General features: G+C 36.5%; 2 protein-coding genes across 2 annotated transcripts; both read left to right on the top strand.

The window, feature by feature from the left end:
• The first annotated feature begins 11670 nt into the window (after positions 1–11670).
• Positions 11671–12561, top strand: LOC130965772 (uncharacterized). Its single transcript, XM_057890534.1, has 2 exons — positions 11671–12078; positions 12193–12561. The coding sequence occupies exons 1-2, from the start codon at positions 11671–11673 to the stop codon at positions 12559–12561; spliced, it is 777 nt and encodes a 258-aa protein (XP_057746517.1).
• Positions 12562–12867: 306 nt separating this feature from the next.
• On the top strand, positions 12868–13479 carry LOC130965771 (uncharacterized). Its single transcript, XM_057890532.1, has one exon. It carries the CDS (start codon positions 12868–12870, stop codon positions 13477–13479), a length of 612 nt encoding a protein of 203 aa, XP_057746515.1.
• The last annotated feature ends 7087 nt before the right edge of the window (positions 13480–20566 follow it).

Here is a 20566-nt window from a genome sequence, read left to right as displayed (position 1 = left end):
CTAAGATGCTAAGGAAAATTACTAATATTTTAGACTAATTTTTTAAATTATAGTAATATGCATGAAACTACTTTTTTTAGTGTATTTTTTTAATTATAGTAAGATATTAAGAAAATTAATAATTTTTTAGAGTAATTTTTTATAGTAAAATTTTTACATAATTTTGTTAATTATAGTAAGATCTTAGAGTAAATTAAATATAGTAATTTCTTTCCATGGTAGACAAATACGTTTTTTTTTTCATAGCAACTGATGATTTTTTTTGACACATTGTTTCAAATTATATGGACTAAGTTTCACAATAAACTTTTCAACTACCAAAAATATTCTCAACTAACTTTTGTTTAACCAACCATACTTTAGAATAATTTATTGTGTAATTAAATTTTGACTGAACATTTGCAAAAATTGCATGTTTAGAAATGAATCCGTTTTTACAAATGATTTTATTGCTTCTACAACCATATTTAAATTCAATTTAAAATAATATTAAAAAATAATAAATCTAGATCGAATGTAGTTATTATTGTATCTCCTTATCTTTTAATAATATTTATTTTAAATTATATTAGTCCTGATAAGTCAATTATAATTTATTCTACATTATACACAGTTAATATAAAATATCGTGAGTTCAAACTCACACATCTAATAATTTATACCTCTATAAATATTAAATAATATAATATTTAATTATTGTAATTACAATTTTTTTAGAATTAAATTCCATTCTGACAGATTTCTCGTCTACGACAATATGGGAGTTTGCAATTATAACACGAAATAAATTTAAGTACGAGAAAGTGCAACCAAAAAAGAATATTAATTACAATGACAACTCATCATATCAAGGAGCAAGTACACTATGATTCTTACATTAACAATCTTATTTTAGACAACATATAATCTAGGACATAAATATCCAATCTAAAACTTTTTCATATTAGAGTGGAATTGGACTACGATTCTAATATTAACGAATTTTTTCGTAACAATATCGATCTATAATATAAATATCCAAATTACAACTTCTTTAATTATAGTGTTTTTGGATTATGATTCTAATATTACTAAACTTATTTTATATAACATATTAATCTATAATAAAAATATCGATTATAAAGTTCATCATATTAAGGTGTAATATTTTTATTCTTTATACTAATATCATTGTCCATTTTTTTCTTCATTCAACTTTGTTTTCTTTCCTTTGCTAAAGAGGAATGAAGGAAAATATAAACAAAGAAGAAGAAGGAGTAAGAAAAATGGAGAACAAAACTAATTCATCTGAGTTTAAATTTGATTTGTAAACAAATCGCTCCCCACCGAATTGCAATTTTAAATTAAAAAAAATTAATCCTAATAATTTTTTATTTTTAAAATAAAATTATTTGTAATGTACTTTTATCATTTTATATTTTTATAATTCAACCCCGTATTTTTAAAATTCTAAATAACCTCTTCTTTTCTTAATGAGTATTTACTTAAAGTGGTCCCTAAAGAATTTTAAAGTGGACCTTTTAGTCTCCAACAAAAATTAATCACCAATTTTATTCCCAAATTTTATAAACGTCCATTACTATAATCCTTCCATTAGTTTACTTTGTGAAACCTTAACGATGGAGTCCAACATGTCACGTTAAAGTGAAGAGAAGTGACACGTTGGATGGTAGACAAAATGGTCCTTGCTAAGGCAACTACAAAAATGCTCTTGTATCATGCCCTAAAACCTGAAACAATGGGCTGAAAGGTCATCATCTTCTTCGTTTGCTAGTAGAGACAATTCTGAAAACATAAATCATGGCAAGTGGATGGAGCTCGACAAACTCTTATCATCAACGATTTAGAGGTGACAGAGATGGTAGTGTTAGCAATGCTTCAAGTGATGCTAGATTTGGAATTGCAAAAGAGGAGAATCCAGGATGCCACTATGAAGTGTTGGGAAAATTGAGGTTCAAATAAGAACATGTCTAACAGCGGAAGTACTAAAAATAATTTTCATTTTTCTCACAACTTATGTGATTAAATAGGCAACACCAAAGATACTCCAAGCAACAAATATAATGGCAAAAATTAAATAATCAAATACCAAAATTTTTATTGTGGGAAAAAAGAGGGACAAAAAATCCACGGGACCTAGTCCAGTAAAATCTTCCACTATCAAAATAATGATACACAATCAGTCTTTCTAGTAGCATTAAGGCATCTCAACAATCAACAAAACGCATCATCAAAACTAATGAAATCAACATAAACGCTCCACAAAGTGAGTGTCTCAAATCAGACAAAAGAGAAAGCAATACATCTAGCAAGTTATATCATAATGTTCATCTCTACACTAGGAATAACATACTAAAATTTCATAAGAAATGAAGCAAGTTTACTGATTCAATAGGATTAAAATGGCATCGCTCTTTTCCCCTAATTTCCTCTTCTCTTCGGCGTCGAAACCTCTCTCTCATTCTCAGTTCTTTTTCTTCTTTCAAAAACGAGAGACTCAATCTCTCTCCCTCATGTTAACACCACTTATTATTACTTTCTTTTGTTATAAAATGCGGGTCCCACTTGAGTTGAGGATCCATAAAAAAATCTCCCTTCACCGACTCAAGTGGATACAGGCTGCTCTACCAAGTCCGCATTCTCCTTGCAAGACTCAAACTTCATTGCAGGTAAACTTTTAGTCATCATATATGAACCATTGTTATCAGTATTGATCTTCTCAAGTGCATATGACTTCATCTCAAGCGTTTGACATATCCAATGATATCTCACCTCTATGTGCTACGATCTAGAATGAAACATCAGATTCTTATTGAGATGGATAGCACTTTGGTTGTCATAAAATAACTCAAATTTCTCTTGATTGATGCCTCATTCTTTTAGAAATTTCTTCACCCATAAGAGTTTCTTAGAAGCTTCAACAACAATAATGTATTTTGCCTCTGTAGTAAACAAAATAACACATTTCTGAAGTCGAATTGCCACAACACAGCTCCTCCTGCAAAAGTCATCATATAACCAGAAATAGACTTTCTTGAATCAAGATCTCTAGCCATATCTGCATCTGTGTAACCATCTAATATAGGTTGGCCACTCCCAAAGCATAAACAAACTCTGAAATACCATTAAGGTATCTGAGAATCTACTTCACTACTTGCTAGTGTTTCTTGACAGGATTAGAGAGAAACTGACTAACAACTCCAACAGCATGAGCAATATCCAGCCTAGTGCAAACCATAGCATACATCAAACTACTAACCTCATATGCATATGGAATCTTCTTCATTTCTACTTTCTCTTTCTCACTTATAGGACATTGCTGTGAACTCAGCTTGAAATAACTAGCAAGTGGAGTACTAACAGGTTTGAAATTACTCATGCTAAACTTCTCTAAAACCTTCTTAATATACTTCTGCTGTGATAACTACAGTTTCCTATTTTTTTATCATGGGTGATACTCATGCCAAGGATTTTTTTTTCGTAGAACCCAAATCTTTCATAGCAAAGGATATGTTCAAGTCTTTCTTAAGACTTTTAATCTTCTTAGTGTCATGACCAACAATTAACATGCCATCAACATAAAGCAAGAGAATTATAAAATCACCATAAGAGAATTTCTTAACATACACACAATGATTAGAAGAAGTCTTACTATACCCATTACCTTCCATGAAGGAATCAAATTTTGTGTACCACTGCCTTGATACTTGCTTCAACCCATATAAGTTCTTCTTCAACTTATATACAAGATGCTTATTTCCTTTAACCTTGAAACCCTCTGGTTGCTCCATATAAATTTCTTTATCTATGTCATCGTGAAGTAACGCAGTCTTCACATCAAGCTGCTCAACCTCTAAATTCAAACTAGCCGCTAATCCAAGCACAACTCAAATAGAGAACATCTTCACAATTGGAAAAAAAATCTCCTCAAAATCAATACTTTTTTTTTGCTCAAAACCTTTCACAACCAACCGAGCTTTGCACTTTGGTCGTGAGACATTTTCATCCGCTTTTAATTTGAACACCAATTTATTCTTGAATGCTTTCTTACCACTCAACAACTTCACCAATTCAAACGTATGATTCTCATGTAAGGCATTTCTTCTTGCATGGTCTTCAACCAATCTTCTTTATGTTCATCAGACATAGCTTCCTGGTAGGTCTTTGGCTCTCCAGTCTCAGTGTTCATCACATACTCATGAGGAGAGTATCTCTGAGAAGGATGATGCTTTCTAGTAGATCTTCTCAATTCAGGCTCAATCGGTGGTTTAAATGAAACTTCAACATCTGGTAGAACTTCTGCATCTGACACCTCAGGTTGAGGTGTAGGTTCATCATGCAAATCATCACCATCATTATCAATTTATACATCTCTCCCATCAACAGGAGTTCTAGTGGAAGGATCAAGTTCATCATTAGAAGAACGTCTAACAGTTATTGTTGGCTTATCTGTCTTCTCAAGATCTTCAATAGTTTGGTCTTCAAGAAAAATTACATCTTGACTTCTAATTATTTTCTTTCTCACTGGATCCTATAATTTGTAACCAAAGTATTCCTGACCATAACCCCATGAAGATATACTGCTTTGACTTCCCATCAAGTTTGAACCTTTCATCTCTTGGAATGTGAATAAAAGTCCTGCAACTGAATACTCGCAAATAATTATAAGAGACATTTTTTCCTCTCTAAACTTTCTTAGGAACATCAACATTTAGTGAAACTGAAGAATTAAGGTTGATCAAATCTATTGTAGTCCTCATCGCTTCACCCTAAAAAGATTTAGAAAACTTTGCATGAAAGAGCATACACCTGACCCTATCATTGATAGTTTGGTTCATTCTCTTTACAACTCCATTATGTTGAGGAGTCTTAGAAATTGTCTTCTCAAACTTGATCTCATGTCCTTTGCAATACTCTTCAAACGGATCCTTGTATTCACCACCATTATCTGTTCGAACACATTTCAATTTTCTTCCTGTTTCTCTTTCAACACTTGCACAAAAGTGTTTGAAGATACCGAGCACTTAGTTTTTAGATTTTAAAATAAAAGCTCATACTTTTTGAGAATAATCACAAAAGTGTTACTTTTATTGATGATTATTCTCAAAAAGTAACAAAGTATGATACACCACCTAGTGTCTTAGCATCCATAGTGCAAATATCAATGTGAACTAAAACTAGAACATGTGATCTCCTATGAGGTCCAGAACTATGAAATGATAATCTAGCATGCTTTTCAACAAATAATGAGTACAAGTAATTAAAGTTGTATCTTTCACTAGAAGTGAGTGCTTCTTGACTAAGACGCTTAGTCCTTTCTTTCTCAAGTGACCAAGAAGCATATGCACAAATCAAAAGAGAAATCATCATCTACATTCACATCTTAGCACAAGTTTACTTGTGACCGGTAGAGAGTAGTGAGACTATTGTCTTCTTTAGCAAAAATAAAAGCCCTTTTGGTAATCTTGCATTTTCCACTATCAAAAGAAGTGCAATAATCCTCTTGATTTAATACCTTTACTGAAATCATATTGAACCACATATCTGGCACATGCCTAACATTCTTCAACTGCAACTTGCATGTCGTGTTGGTTTCAAGTCACACATCACCCATACTAATGATATCACACACTCCTTTTATCTCCCAATTTGATCTTGCCAAAATTTCTAGCAGTATAAGAAGTGAAAAATTTACGCCTTTGAGCGACATGACATGAGACACCGAAATCCATAATCCAAGTGAAATCATCACAAACAAGATTAACATAATTTTCTTTATAGGTGATAAGAACATCTTCATAAATAATAGCAGCAATTTTTTTTATCACTTTCTTTACCTTTATCTTCGTTTCTTTCCCGTGATTGTTCTTTTTTCAAGAACCTATAATACCTCTTGATATGCCCCAATTTGCCATAATGGTGACAAATGAACTCCTTTCTTGCCTTGTATTTTCCTCTTGACTTGCTTCGACTCTCTGGCCTTTCAGAACGGTGAGGTTTTCTACTTTGGCTTCTCCTATGTGACTCTGAAACAAATGCTTCTGAATGGGAGGAGACATTAATCAAACCCCACTCTTTTCTTCTGACTTCTTCATTCAACATGCTCTCTTTAACCATTGCTAACATCAACTTTTCTTTTGGAGCTAAGTTAGTCAGTGTCACAACCAGAACTTTTCAACTATCAGACAAAAAATTCAGTAACAACAAGGTTTGCAACTCATCATTTAAAATGATTTCATTATTTGTTAGTTAGTTCACCATCTCTTGAAATATGCTCAAGTGCTCACGGAATGATTTACCTTCAATATACTTCATATTGAGAAACTTCCTAATCAAGAATGCTTTGTTTTGCATATTCTTTCTCTCATACAACTCTTTCAATTTTTTTCACATCTTCTCAGTATTAGTTTCAATGTCAACATGCGGATACACACTAAGATCAAGTCATTGCATAATCAAAGCAACTGCCTTTCGATTCAGCTTCTTCCATTTAGCATCGGATTTGGTACCTTTGGATTTATCCCCCTCTAGAGGATCATACAAGTCCTTGCTATACAGCATATCTTCCATAAGAGTCTTCCAAATTGAGTAATTTTTGGAATTGAATTTGACCATATTTGGCCCTTGAATATTTTTCTCCATTTAATCCACACAGAAATAAACAACCAAAGTTCTGATACCACTTTGTTGAAAAAATTGAGGTTCAGACAAGAACTTGTCTAACAGTGAAAGCACCAAAAATAATTTTTTCACAACTTATGCGATTAAATAGGCAACACCAAAGATACTCTAAGCAGCAAATATAATGGCAGAAATTAGATAATCAAACACCAGAATTTTTATCGTGTGAAAATCCTCAAAAGAGGGACAAAAAATCTACAGACCTAGTCCAGTAAAATTATCCACTATCAAAATAATAGGTACACAATCAGTCTTTCTAATAGCACTAAGGCATCTCATAACAATAAAAAAATACATCATCAAAATTGATGAAATCAACATAAATCCTCCATAAAGTGGGTATTTCAAATCAGACAAAAGAGAAGATAATACAACTAGCATGTTATATCCTAATGTTCATCTCTACACCAGGAATAACATCCTAAAATTTCATAAGAAATGGAGCAAGTTTACTGGTTTAATAGAATCAAAATGGCATTGCTCTTTTTTTCCAATCTCTTCTTCTCTTTGGCGCCGAAACCTCTTTCTCAGTCTCGATTCTTTTTCTTTTTTAAAAAACGAGAGACTCAATCTTCCTCTCTCTCTCACGTTAACACTCTTATTATTATTATTATTATTATTATTATTATTATTATTATTATTATGTTTTAAAGTGTGAGTCCCACTTGAGTTGGAACCCCACCAACAGAGTCTATGCTATTATTATGGAGTCTAGAATAGAAAAGAATTTAAGAAAGACTTTTTTTGGGTGTCTTTATTACAGGGTAAAGAACATAGGGTATGGTATTTTTTTTTGGATTGCAAAGTTTTATTTTTGTATTAATTCTGAATTTTTGTATTTTACCCTTCAATGTAAAAGAAATTTTTGAAGCTTTTGGATCATACCAATATATTTTCTTATATGCATGGTAGCCAAACTCTTCAAACATTTTCTTAAGGTCAAAGTAATTAACCAAGTCAATGTCTAGAGGAGAAAATCTTTTAACACCCCATTAATGTACAAAAACTCACTCTTATTTTCCTTCACAAATTTGTTCCCATGTTAAAACGCATGGACAATGAATTTAACTATCTATATTTTACAAATAGAAATTTACAAAATTAAAATCAGATTAGGCAAATCCTAAACTATTTTAAACAATTTGATAACACAACTTAGATATTCAAATGATATTAAAATCAGCTTAAGCCATGCAAAAACAACTATTACACATAAACAATGTATACTTATATATACATGCATTACATTCATAGCAGTTTTGAGTTTTGAACAAGCAATTACAAAGTTATTTTATCAGATGATCCTTCCATTAACAACAACAAATACAGAAGCTAAACACAGTCGAATAAAAGAGCTAACAACCTCAATTATACTATCAAAATTTTAAAAGAATGGCAAGGATTTTAACCTCGATGAGTGGCGATCGAGACAAGCAGCTTTTGCAACAACTTCTCTGTATGCATGCTCTAGCGATAATGTGTTTTACGTGACTACGAGAGTTAACGAAGTTAAAACTTTCTTCATAAAACCTAGGCTCAAACAAGAGGTTCTGTGTAATTTCATTTGAATAGAGAGAAAATAAAAAAAGGACTTATACGAAGCTGAGTGAAAAGCAATTCTCAGCTTACGAAACAACGTTACATAATGGCCTAGAAATGCAATATTTTATATCACGATGCAAGGGACCAAATTGTCCTACTTTTAATGTGTCACTTAACGTGTGACTCAACAAGTTAACGACACACGTAGAATGAATCTGTTAACACTTCACGGAACAGAGATGTGAAGGACTAATTTGATTTATATTTACAAAAGTTAAGAATAAAGTTGGTGAATAATTTTTGTTGAGGTCTAAAATATCTATTTTAAAATTTCTTAGAAGAACTCTACAGAGTAAAGAGATGAAAGTACGAGAGCGGGTGAGGTAGGAAAACACCGGGTGGGGAAGAACTCTACAGAGTAAACATGATAAAGATCCTAGAATTTGGAATAAAGAAGAGTATCAATGATTAGAGCTTGATTCTTTCTCTATTTTCATCGACAATCTTTGGAAGATATATCAAAACGAGAACTCTTTAATATGTTCAAATGGACAGGCAGAATCATAGACATATATTTGTCGCAGAAGAATAAAAATAGACAAATATTCATGTTTGCATTCATACGAAATATAACGAAAGGAGGAGAATTGAAGGCTGTTGCAGATATAAACAGATGGGTGTTAAGAGGCAGAAGACTATTTGTGGGAGAAGTGAAATATAGAAGGGGAGGTGTAATGCAAAATGGAAACGACAAAGAAGTGACAGAAACCACAAGACATGACGCAGGAAGAAGCTATCCACCGAATAGGAGTGTACGAGCAATTGAAGAAAGAGAGGTGAGGTAGCCGAGTGGTGCACCAATCAAGGATCCATATAACAACGGATGGACAAAGAAAATAGAAGTGTCGATAGCGAATGAGAATGTCGTCTGGTTGCAAAAAAGTATTGTTGGAGGTACAAAGACGGCGATCGACTTCAATGCCCTTCAGGAAAAGATTCATAGGGAATGGCCAGGGGTAACACAAGTAAGAGAGATGGGAGCTTATGAAGCTATGATAACCTTTGACATTGTGTTGAGTGCCAAAGAAGCTTACACCTTTCGAATGAATGATTTATTAAGGTTTTTTTTATATGGTATGGAAATGGGATGAGACGGAGAGAAGCGAGTCAAGAAGAGTGTGGTTGGAATGTTATGGAGTTCCATTACATACGTGGTCAACAGACTTTTTTCGCAGGATAGGGGAGCAATGGGGCGAGGTGATTAAGCACGATAAATTAACGGAGTCGTGTAACTCATTTAGCGTAGGTCGAGTTCTGATTGATACATGTGTCTTTGATGTTATTAATGAGTGGATTCACATTACAATAGGTGCAAGCGGATTTGACGTCCTCGTAAGAGAAGCGGGTGGAGAGGTGTATCGGGAAGAATGCTTTCAGGAGAGAAATAAGGAGCTAGGAGACAAACAAACAATAAATGCTGAAGAGATGCAACATGAAGTAAATGGTGAAGTGTTAAATTATGGTGGTGTAAGGCTGGTGGTTGAACAGGATCAGGCGGCTGATCTCATGCTGGAGGGTTACAGGAATGATGAATATGAGAAGGATAGATTAGTAAATTCACTTTTAGATTTGAATGAATGGAATCATAAGAATTTAAATCAGCATTATGGAAAGGCTAATTGTGCGGCATTTAATGAAAAGGAGGATTTTCAAGGATCAATGGAAATTAATCAGGAGATAGACTCGGATAAAACGGTAACGTGTGTTTATGGGGAGCATTATTGCAACAAACCAAATGAGAGTATAAGAAAGGATAATGGGCTAGGAGTAAGTAATCCCAATAAGGGTGGTAAGGGGACTCAGATTTAGGAGAAGGATATGGGCCTTAATGGAGGATCCAATTGCCTCTCCAACTGGGTTGGGCTTGAGCCTTTTTCTATGGCGACCCGGTAGGGACTGCAGGCTGGTGATGTGAACGTTTCACACGAGGAGATTCCATGAACCAGCATGGCAGGGGATGCGACGTAGCATCGTGTGGAAGGAAACGGTTAGTATCACAAGACAGAGGTGGCTGAACCATCTCGACTGGGGAGGCAGCCTCCGATCGCTGATGCTATGCATGAAGAGCTTGACCGTGTGAGTGGCGCAATGGCTGGGATGCTACACAACTCGGAGGCTAGGTGCGGACAGGTTTGCTTAACTGAGGGGGCCACATATGAGGCGACGACTGGGGGATTTGATGGAGGGAAGAATGCGGGAGGTGGAGCCACTGCTGGGGGAAAGGATCTTAGCCAGTGGAGACGTGAAACAGCCCCCAATGCAGCATCCAGAAAAACCTTCTTGGTTAGCCGTAGGTCTGACGAGATGGGAAGGTTGGAAATTATGGCGAAGGACCCGGGGGCAAGTATAGTGGCTGCTGGGCATGGTAAGGGGGATGACGTTAACATAAACCACAACACACAAAACAAAGATTGGCAACTCCAAGTTGGGACAGGATTGAGAATGCAGGAAATGAAAAGCTTGATGAAGGGTTGGACATAGGATTACAGCAAGGGCCAAGAGGAAGAATACGAGAGCCGTACAGAAGTAGGAGCAGAGGCTGAAGTTGGTTTGGATGATGGAAATGGATCTCAGAGGGAAGAACAATAGCTGAGTTGGGAAGAAGAAATGGCTGAGAACAAAGAGGCTTGAAAATTAGCTGTAGAGTCCGGTGCTCAGTGCAGTGATGAGGAGGATATTATGGCAATCTTACAGGAGAAAAATGAGGCTATGGCCCTAAAGCGACAACAAGCAACGAAAAAAGAAAAAATATGAAGAAGCTAGCCAAAAACTCACAAGCAGGTGTGTACTAATAATGTTAAATGATTATAAGTTCTTAGAATATTAGGGGTTTGAGTGGTGCTGGAAAATTCAGTATGCTAAAAAATTTTAAAAATAAGTCTAGATTGGAAATGTTGGGATTGATAGAAATAAAAAAGGAGTTGGTGACTAATTTTGTTGTAATGCGTATTTGGGGTAGTGACAGACCTAGCTGGAAGTTTGTAAGTTCAGTTGGGGCTTCCAGAGGGTTATTGTTAATATAAGATGAATCATTGTTCAAATTGATTAATTGCTATAAAAGGGATAGATGTATGTGTGTAGAAGGGGTTGTGATAAAAGATAATTTTCATCGTGCTGTTTGTTTGGTGTATAGATCGCATGTGAGAGCTGAGAAGATCTCAGTGTGGGAAGATTTGAGCTATATTGCAGGATTGTGCCAGGTGCTGTTCTGTTATTTGGGTGATTTTAATGAAATTTTGTATTTGGAATAAAGAAAAGAAGCGACTAGTTTATCAATGTCTGCTGAGGATTTTAGAGCATGGATAAATGATATGAAGCTGGTTGATCTGGCGTTAAATGATCGGAAGTATACATGGTTTAGGGGGCGTTCGTGCAGTCATATTGATAATGGAAGACAGTAGAAAGTTTGATGGCCCAAGACCTTTTCGGAGCTTGGACTCATGGTTCACACATGAATGCTTTCTAAGAATGGTGAAGGAAGAATGGAGGGAATTAGGTGATGTGCAATTCCTAGATAAAATGAAAGCGCTATCAGTATCAGTACGGAGATGGCATAAACAACAATTTGGGGATATAACTGAGAAGATAAGAAAGTTTGAGGAAGAGATAAAGAAGGTGGATGATATGGTTAGTAGTGGATTGTTTGATGGTACAATGGAGGCAAGGAGAAGGGCGTTAGTAAGATACTGTGAGAAGTGGTATGTCAGACAGGATGTTTATTGGAAGCAAATGTCTAAGGCTCGGCATGTTAATAAGATGGATATGAATACAAGGTATTTTCAAAATATTGCTTCGGCAAGAAGAAGGAATAACAAGATATAGTCATTGGTGATTAATGGGAGACTAGTAAGGAATCAATCGAGAATCAAGGTGGCGATTCGAGACTTTTATAAACGTCTGTACCACCAGGAAGTCTTCCCAACTTTGAGATTTAGGGATGGATTAGTCAACTGTCTGGAGAGGGAGGAAGCTAAAGCACTAGAGGTGATGCCATCAGTAGAGGAAGTGAAAGAGGCAGTATGGGACTGCGAATCTTCTAAGGCTCCAAGGAGTGATAGATACAACATAAATTTTATAAAAAAGTGTTGGAGTGAGATTGGATCGGAATTCACTACAGCTGTGATGAGCTTTTTTGAGACTGCAAGACTACTAGCAGATTCCAATGTCACATGGGTAGCGTTGGTTCGAAAATTCGTTGGGGCAAAAGAGATAAAAGACCTCAAACCTATCAACATGGTTGGATGTGTTTATAAAGTTATTTCTAAACTGCTGACATGAAGAATGAGGAGTCTCATACCAGGTTTAGTTGGAGAATCCCAGAGTGCCTTTGTGAAGGAAAAAAAGATACATGCTGGAGTTTTAATTGCATGTGAAACTGTGCACTAGTTAAAACTGAAAAGAAAGGCATCATTGATTATCAAACTATATTTCCACAAAGCCTATGATAGAGTTAAATAGTGCTTCGTCGATACTGTGTTAGAGAAGACGGAATTCGGTAGTACATGGAGGACATTGGTCAAGGAGTGTATTAGGTCGGCATCTATCTCTATTCTAGTTAATGGGTTACCAACAAAAGCTTTCAAAATGGAGAGGGAACTTCGTCAAGGCGACTCATTATCGCCGTTTTTGTTTGTTCTGGTGGTGGATGTGCTCAACAGAATGATCGGGGAGGCGGTAAGGAACGGTCAAATATCTCCACTTTTAGTCGGTTGGGATGATATTGAGTTATCACACTTACAATTTGTGGATGGCACACTATTATTTTGTCCGCCTGAGGAGGAGACAGTGAGAAATTATAAGAGACTTCTGAGGTGCTTCGAGATTATGTCGGGATTGAGCATTAACTTTGAGAAGTTTAGGTGGATACCAGTAAATTGCAGTCAGGAGTGGACTAGTCGGATGTGTCAGATGCTTGGTTGCCAGGAGGCAGCCCTACCAGTGAGGTATCTTGGTATTAGCCTAGGAGCAAATCCGCGGTTAGTAAAAACTTGGAAGCCGGTGATAGATAAGGTGGAAGAGAAGCTCAGCTTATGGAAAGCGAAGGTCCTAAGTAAGGCTGGAAAGCTGGTACTCATTAAGTCTGTCATAAATAGCCTACCAATTTATTACCTGAGACTGTATAAGATGCCAAATACGGTTGCACGAAGAATTATCTCTTTGCAGAGGAGGTTCTTCTGGGGGAAGGATGACGGATGACCTAGTATGGCTCCTGTGAAGTGGGAGAGGATCCATGCACCAAAGAAGTTAAGAGGGCTGGGGGTGGGTGATGTAGTGGTTCGTAATACTGCTTTACTATTTAAATGGTGGTGGCGGTTCTCAAAGGCTGACTATCCGGTTTGGAAGAAGATTGTGTGTTCCTGTAATAGTTTGGACCCAAATCAGTTGTTGTCTACTCAGATTTTACCAGAGAGAGGTGGCCCATGGAGAGACATATGTCAACTACAAATAAAGGAACAACAAGTAAGGCAGATGATGATTGATGGCCTTGCTATGGAGGTAGGGGATGGTAGGACCACCAGATTTTGGGAGGATACGTGACTCCAAGTGAAAAAGTTGAAAGACTCTTATCCGAGACTCTTCTTGATTTCAAGCTAAAAAGAATAAGCAATTGAGAATTGTGGGTTTTGGGATGGGATAGAGTGGGTTTGGCATTTTCAGTAGAGGCGGGAGCTCCACCAATGGGAAATAGAAACCTTGGATCAGATGTTTCATGCCTTGCAATCTATTAGACTGATTGCAGAAGTGCAAGATAGAGTGGTGTAAAAATTTGACAAGGAAGGCGTTTATACTATTAACTCATTTGTGCAGGTTTTGCAGGAAGCGACTTTGGACGAGGTGATTCTAAGCTACAGATTCACAAAAAAAATTTGGTAAGGCTTAGTTTCGCCTAGAGTTGAGTTGTTCATTTGGTTTTAATTGGTTGGCCGGGTCAAATAGAAAGGACCGGCTGAGTAGGTTGGGAATCCTGGATCAAAATGATAATATGTGCGTGTTGTGTAAAAAAAAGTTGAAAATGTTCAGCACCTGTTTGTTACTTGTGAGTACTCTTGGCAGGTGTGATGTGCATGGATCACGGAATTTGGTTAGGTGTGGACAGCTCCCGACACTTTGAAAGATCACTTTGAGAGTTGGAGATCCATGCCTATAAGAAAGGAGGTGCGCAAGTACTGGTTAGTTGGGTTCTTCTCAGTTATATGGAATGTTTGGCTACGAAGGAATGATGTAATATTTCAGAACAAGACAATAGGCGTTGTAGACTGTACGACTCAATCGTTTCTATGTGCTATGGAATGATGTAGTAACTAACTCATGTTTTTGATGGTTATGCCGGATATGACATAAGAGTTGGTTCGTCTTTTATTTGTCTTGTCTTTATTTTTGTATGTTCCACTTTGAGTGTTGAGCTCTTTTTTTCAAAAAAAAAATTTCTTAAACACCAATTTGAATAAATATTCTTTCTCAATTTTAAGTTACTATCCAAATATTTTATTTTTATTATTTAATTTTAAAATTTATAATAATTTTATATAGAGTAAATGCCCTTTCCGGTCCCTAACGATTTGTCCGATGGACTTCCCATCCCCTAAGAAATCTAAATACCCAAATCGATCCCTATCTATTATGATTTCAGTACGTTCCAGTCCCTGCAACCGGATCCGAGTAGGTCACTAGCTGATGTGTCAGTAACTTGTCCACGTGGGTTTCTCTCCTTCATAATTGGGACAAATCGCCCCCTGTACCTTTGTTGAAACGCTGTGTTTCATTATGAGCGTTATTCCATAAAACACCTTCCTCTCCCTCTTCATTTACATTTGGCCCTAACTCTGAAACCTTTCTCCTTCCCTCCAAAAGAGCGTTACGTTGAGGACGTGCGATCGTGCTGCACCACTGTGTGGGAAGACATTGGAAGCATTTGGCAAGTTTCTTTGAAACGGTAAGCAATCTTTCGTTCTCTTCTACTTATTTTATCTTTCACTATAGTCAAATTGAGGAGTGTGTCAGATAGTGGGAGTGAAATTAGCTTTGATAACTCAGTTCTCCTCTGCATGTTGATTATGGGTGGATGGGGTGAAACACTAGCTTTGTTTGATGAGTTAGGGTTGTTGCGAAACTATAATAGTGATGTTAACTTTGAAAGTTTCTACCTTTCTGCTTATTGATGAGTTAAGAATTCTTAACTGATAGATATTTTAGTCTATTTGCTGTTGATTAAGTTTGAAGTATAGCTCTGTTACTGAGTTATAGTTTGGATTTTTACAGATGTCTGTGTTTGTTATCCCTGTTTTTCATCATGGTGGGATACTCAAGAAAGATCCAAATGGAGTGCTACGGTACGTAGATGGAAAGATTGAGAAATTTCCACCCATGGATGTTGATTTTGTCAACAAGAAGGACTTGGAAGAACTCTTCAGGGGATTAGGTTATATAGAATACAAAGAAATTTACTGGCTTGATCCAGCAGCAAGAAACCTGGAGTTTGGGCTTCATATCCTTAAGGGTGACCAGGATATTAATGACATGTGTGAAGCCACTCTAAGTTGTCCAGATAGAAATGAGTTCTACATCTACTTTGAGCACCCGGTAAGTCAACCAATGGCAGTCGAACCAGAGGCAGAACCAGAGGAAGAGCCCGTTGTGGTCACAGAGGAATCCTCATCGGATGATGGAGGCCTACAAGCCTCCTCCTCTTAGTTATGAGACTGATAGTAGTGATATTGAGTCACCAAAAAGACATGGAAAAAAAATAAAGGAAAAAGCATCTGTGTCTCCATCAAACAAGAAGAAAGTGTCACCTAAGAAAAATGGTAAGAAATCATCAAAGAAGTATACTGGGAGGAGGAGGAAGAGACATGTGCTATACGGTGAATCTAGTAAAGGAAATCGAACTGAGACACCTCCTAGTGGGTTGGGTTCTGCCCAAGGGCCAGTAGAAGATGAACTAGGAGGTCCAGCAGTGGTTAATGAGAAGAGTGACAGTGATGACTACAACTATGAATATGCTTCTGAAGAGTGTCATACCCCAGTATCTTCTGAGGATGAGAGGACAATGCACGGACTTAATTTCAATGAAGAAAATGAATATGGAAAGGTTCGGTTTGAGCTTGGAATGCAATTTTTGACTATGGAGATATTTAAGAAGGCCTTGAAGGATGTATTTGTTTGGGATGGAAGAGATTGCATGTATATCAAAAATGAGAAGGAGAGGGTCAGGGCTAGATGTGCAGAGGAGAACTGTCCATGGTTAATATATGTGGCAAGGAACTCAAAAACAATGGCATTTGAGATAAAAACATTTCACAACAAGCATACATGTGGAAGGGATTATGGAAGCAATTTGGCCGATAGGACATGGGTCACAGATAAGCTGGAAAAAAGGTTGGCAACACAGCCTAAGCTGACACCGAGGGAAGCAACGGAGCATATGAAACAGGACTACAATGTTCAGGTCCATCCAAAAATGATCCAAAGGGCTTTGAAAGCAGCTAGGGAAATTGTTGTTGGAAATGACAAGGCACAATATGGAAAGTTGTGGGATTATTTACAAGAGTTGCACAGGAGTAACCCAGGCAGCACGGCTGACATGTGTGTTGACCCAATTCCGCAATCTCTACCGCTGTTTGACAAAATTTACATATGCTTAGATGCGTGCAGAAATGGGTTTGTTAAGGGTTGTAGACCACTAATAGGCCTAGATGGATGCTTTTTAAAGGGGTATTATGGAAGCCAACTCCTAACTGCAATGTCACTTGATGCTAACAACCATGTATTCGTTATTGCATATGATGTTACAAGAGCAGAAAATATAGAGAACTGGATGTGGTTCTTAACTCGACTTCAGGATGATTTGGGAGACCATCAAGTGCGTGGATGGAATCTCATGTCCGACCAACAGAAGGTAACAACATTTGCCAACCTATTCTGATATTGATTATAATTCTGCAGAGTTTAGTTGGATTATAGTGTAGATATTGTTTATATTATTAGATATTGTTTTATAAATACAAGTCTGCACAAGATAATTGTCTTATTAGATATAGACTTCTGTTGCACATGTTGGATTATAATTAGATGTTTGTAACAATTATAATTGGCATGCCATTTTCAGTTTTATAAATGCAATTCTGCACAATATAATTGACTTATAATTAGTTTATGGCTATAGCCTTCTGTTGCACATGTTAGATTATAATTAGATGTTTGTAACGGTTATAATTGGCATGCCTTTTTCAGTTTAATAAAATGCAATTTTGCACAATATAACTAAATTATAATTAGTTTATGACTTATAATTGGTTTATACCAGTGACTTCTATTGCCAGCGATTGATGTATAATTAGATGTCTGTAGCAATTATAAAAGACTTATATTTAGTTTTTAAACCAAACTTGCAGGGACTTATGCGTGCAGCAAAGGAAGTCATGCCCTATGCACACCATAGAAATTGTGTGTTGCACATTTAGAAGAATCTTCAACAAAAATTCAATAACAAGCAGGTAAAGGGACTGTTATGGCATGCTGCCAAGTGCACTACTCAGGTGCAGTTCAAAGCATCAATGGAGAAGTTTAAAAGTGAGTGTCGCAGAGGATGGGAGTATATGAATCAATTTGACCCAGCAGCTTGGTGCAAGGCATATTTCAATCATGGTCCGAAGAATGACAGCCTCACCAATAACATGTGTGAGGTTTGGAATTCTATGATAGTTGAGGCTAGGAAGAAGCCGATTCTAACAATGTGTGAAGAGATAAGGTGTACAATAATGAAAAAGATGGCCAAGCACAAGAGAATTTTAGGGAGGTGCACTGAGAAACTGGCACCAGCACAGCAGTGGAGACTTGACAAGCACATTAAACCACAGAGTCATAAATGGAATGCACAATGGAGCGGAGATAATGACAGGGTTCTATTTGAAGTTACTAGGGGAAAACACAAATTGGGTGTCAATCTCCAACAACATACATGCACTTGCAATGCATGGCAGTTGACAGGTAAACATTAATTATAATTCTTGTCTTGTTATTTTCACATTTTTTAGCGCATCATATTCATGTTTTTATTGCTGTTGTATAGGGATGCCATGTGTCCACGCAGTTGCTGCTATCTCTAAGTTGAGAATTAAGGCTGCCGAAGACTTTGTGAGCCCTTATCTCACTATGGATGCTGTGAGGAAAATATATAACTTGTGTGTAAATCCGGTGAACAGCGAAGAATTTTGGGAGAAGACAGACCATCCAAAGCCACAACCCCCCAGGATAGTAAGACCAGCTGGTCGTCCAAAGAAACGCAGGATTGATTCCGGTGCACCCCCTCCCCCTCCAGTGATTGGCGACAAAGTGAGAAGAACTTTTCAGGTAACGTGTAGCAAATGCGGGGAGAAGGGGCATTATTATAAAACATGCAAGGGAGCACCAGCTAAACCCGACTGGCAACCAAAAAGAAAGAAGGCAAAAGCGGCTAGCAAAGCTTTGGTTGTGATGACTGAAATTTTAGCTCCTGCCCCTCCCCCTATAGGGAATGTGGCTGGTATTGATGGTGGTGTAAATAACATACATGTTGAAGAACCTGAACCTATTCACCTGGACCCTCTTGTAAGTTTTTTTTTTTGGACAAATATTTTGTAACTCGTATACATTTTGGGTTGTATCTTTGAGTATTCACAATGAGTTAATATTTGAAAACATATGTGGCTGTGAAACATGTTTCTGTCATACAGGATACGGCTAGGAAAAACAAGAAAAAAATGCCAAAGAGGCCGCATGTAAAGCCAGATGAGATAAACATTTCACAAAATGCCCCAACTGCAGAGGTAAATAGACACACCATAGTTCTTTACTTTTTTTGAACACAAAAGATGTAGTTTGGAGTCCAAATGTGATTCACTATTGTTTTACCAGGTTCTAGGAATTGATCAAACAACTCCAATGAATCAGGCCACAACTCAGGCATCAAAGGCTCAGCCCCATTATGCAGCACCAAAGTTTAGGCCCAAACAGAGTGTCAGAAGGCCCCTAGGTCCTCCAGTGCAACCCAACGAACCTCCTCACAATATACAAGCCCAACCAGAAGGACAAGGCTTAGAGAGAACCTCTCATGCAATCTCCAATGAAACTTTGGCAGCAGCTAGCACTGGGACCTCATCAAGGCTATTCAAGTTCATTCCAACTCCAGGAATGAAGCCTCCACCAAAAAAACAGTGAAAGAACTTGCTATATGGATATTATGTTGTTTAGGAAATGTAGAACTTTGGTTTAGGGGGAGACTCTATCTTAGTTATTTTGGTTATAGTGTTGATGTTATGATTAGGTTCTGATTTGAAGTCTACATAATACTCAATGTTGATTTAGAGATACAGTCAATTTTTTTTTGGTTTTTGTTTTAGTATCAAGTTGAAAAAACACACATGGTCTTCTTTGTGAAACTCTGGAGCAGGTCATATTTTGGAGTGAACTTCTTGTAAAATACTCATGCTTTGGTTTGTGAATCACTTAATCACTTTATATGTTGGTTTCAACTTTTATGAAACTCTCAGGAATTGGAGTGCAATTCCAAATTTCTCACAGATTTGAATATTTATTTACATTGTTATCTTCATAGACATGTGTTTCACAAACTCATAATAATACAATATGATAATATCTCAATACACTATTTTAAATTCTAATAACTACATGAAATAAAATAAATTAAGTATCACTGTATTAGAGTAAATAATCATACCATCAGTTGTTGTCTTCATACAAGCTATGAATTTCAACAAAAATACATTAAGTTGTTGTCTTCTATTTACATAACTTTGCACACTAAATCAAATTCACATTTTTCTCAATTAACCCACTGCAAATTGATGAAATTATAAGTGTAATTGCAATTCCAATTAAAAAAGTGGTTAATGTTCTGCATTTAGTGTTGCCTCCAAATGTTTTTTCAATTTTCTGCTTTGCCATCATTACTTTCAGTGCCTCCAATCTTTCTTCCATCGTCTTCAAACTTTCAACCACACCATTCTGATTGACATAAGCTTTATGTGAATATGACTCAACATATTCATCAAGCCAAGCAAAGTATTTGCAATGTGGAGCTGCGGTCTGCAACAAATATCACTCCATGGTAATGGCAAGGAATTTTGAAACAAAACTAAAATTGAAAAATGATTACCTTAAAATAAGAGCAACCAAAAAAAAGTCTGTTCGGATTTTCTGCAGTGCTAGATTGAAACAATATTGCATATGTGCCACAATGACATCTGGGTGCTACAAATCTTTTCTTGCCTTGGTTTGCCTTTTC

The sequence above is a fragment of the Arachis stenosperma genome, chromosome 3 (genome assembly GCF_014773155.1).
Source record: "Arachis stenosperma cultivar V10309 chromosome 3, arast.V10309.gnm1.PFL2, whole genome shotgun sequence".
Lineage (NCBI taxonomy): Eukaryota > Viridiplantae > Streptophyta > Magnoliopsida > Fabales > Fabaceae > Arachis > Arachis stenosperma.
This window is presented reverse-complemented; position numbering and strand designations above follow the sequence as displayed.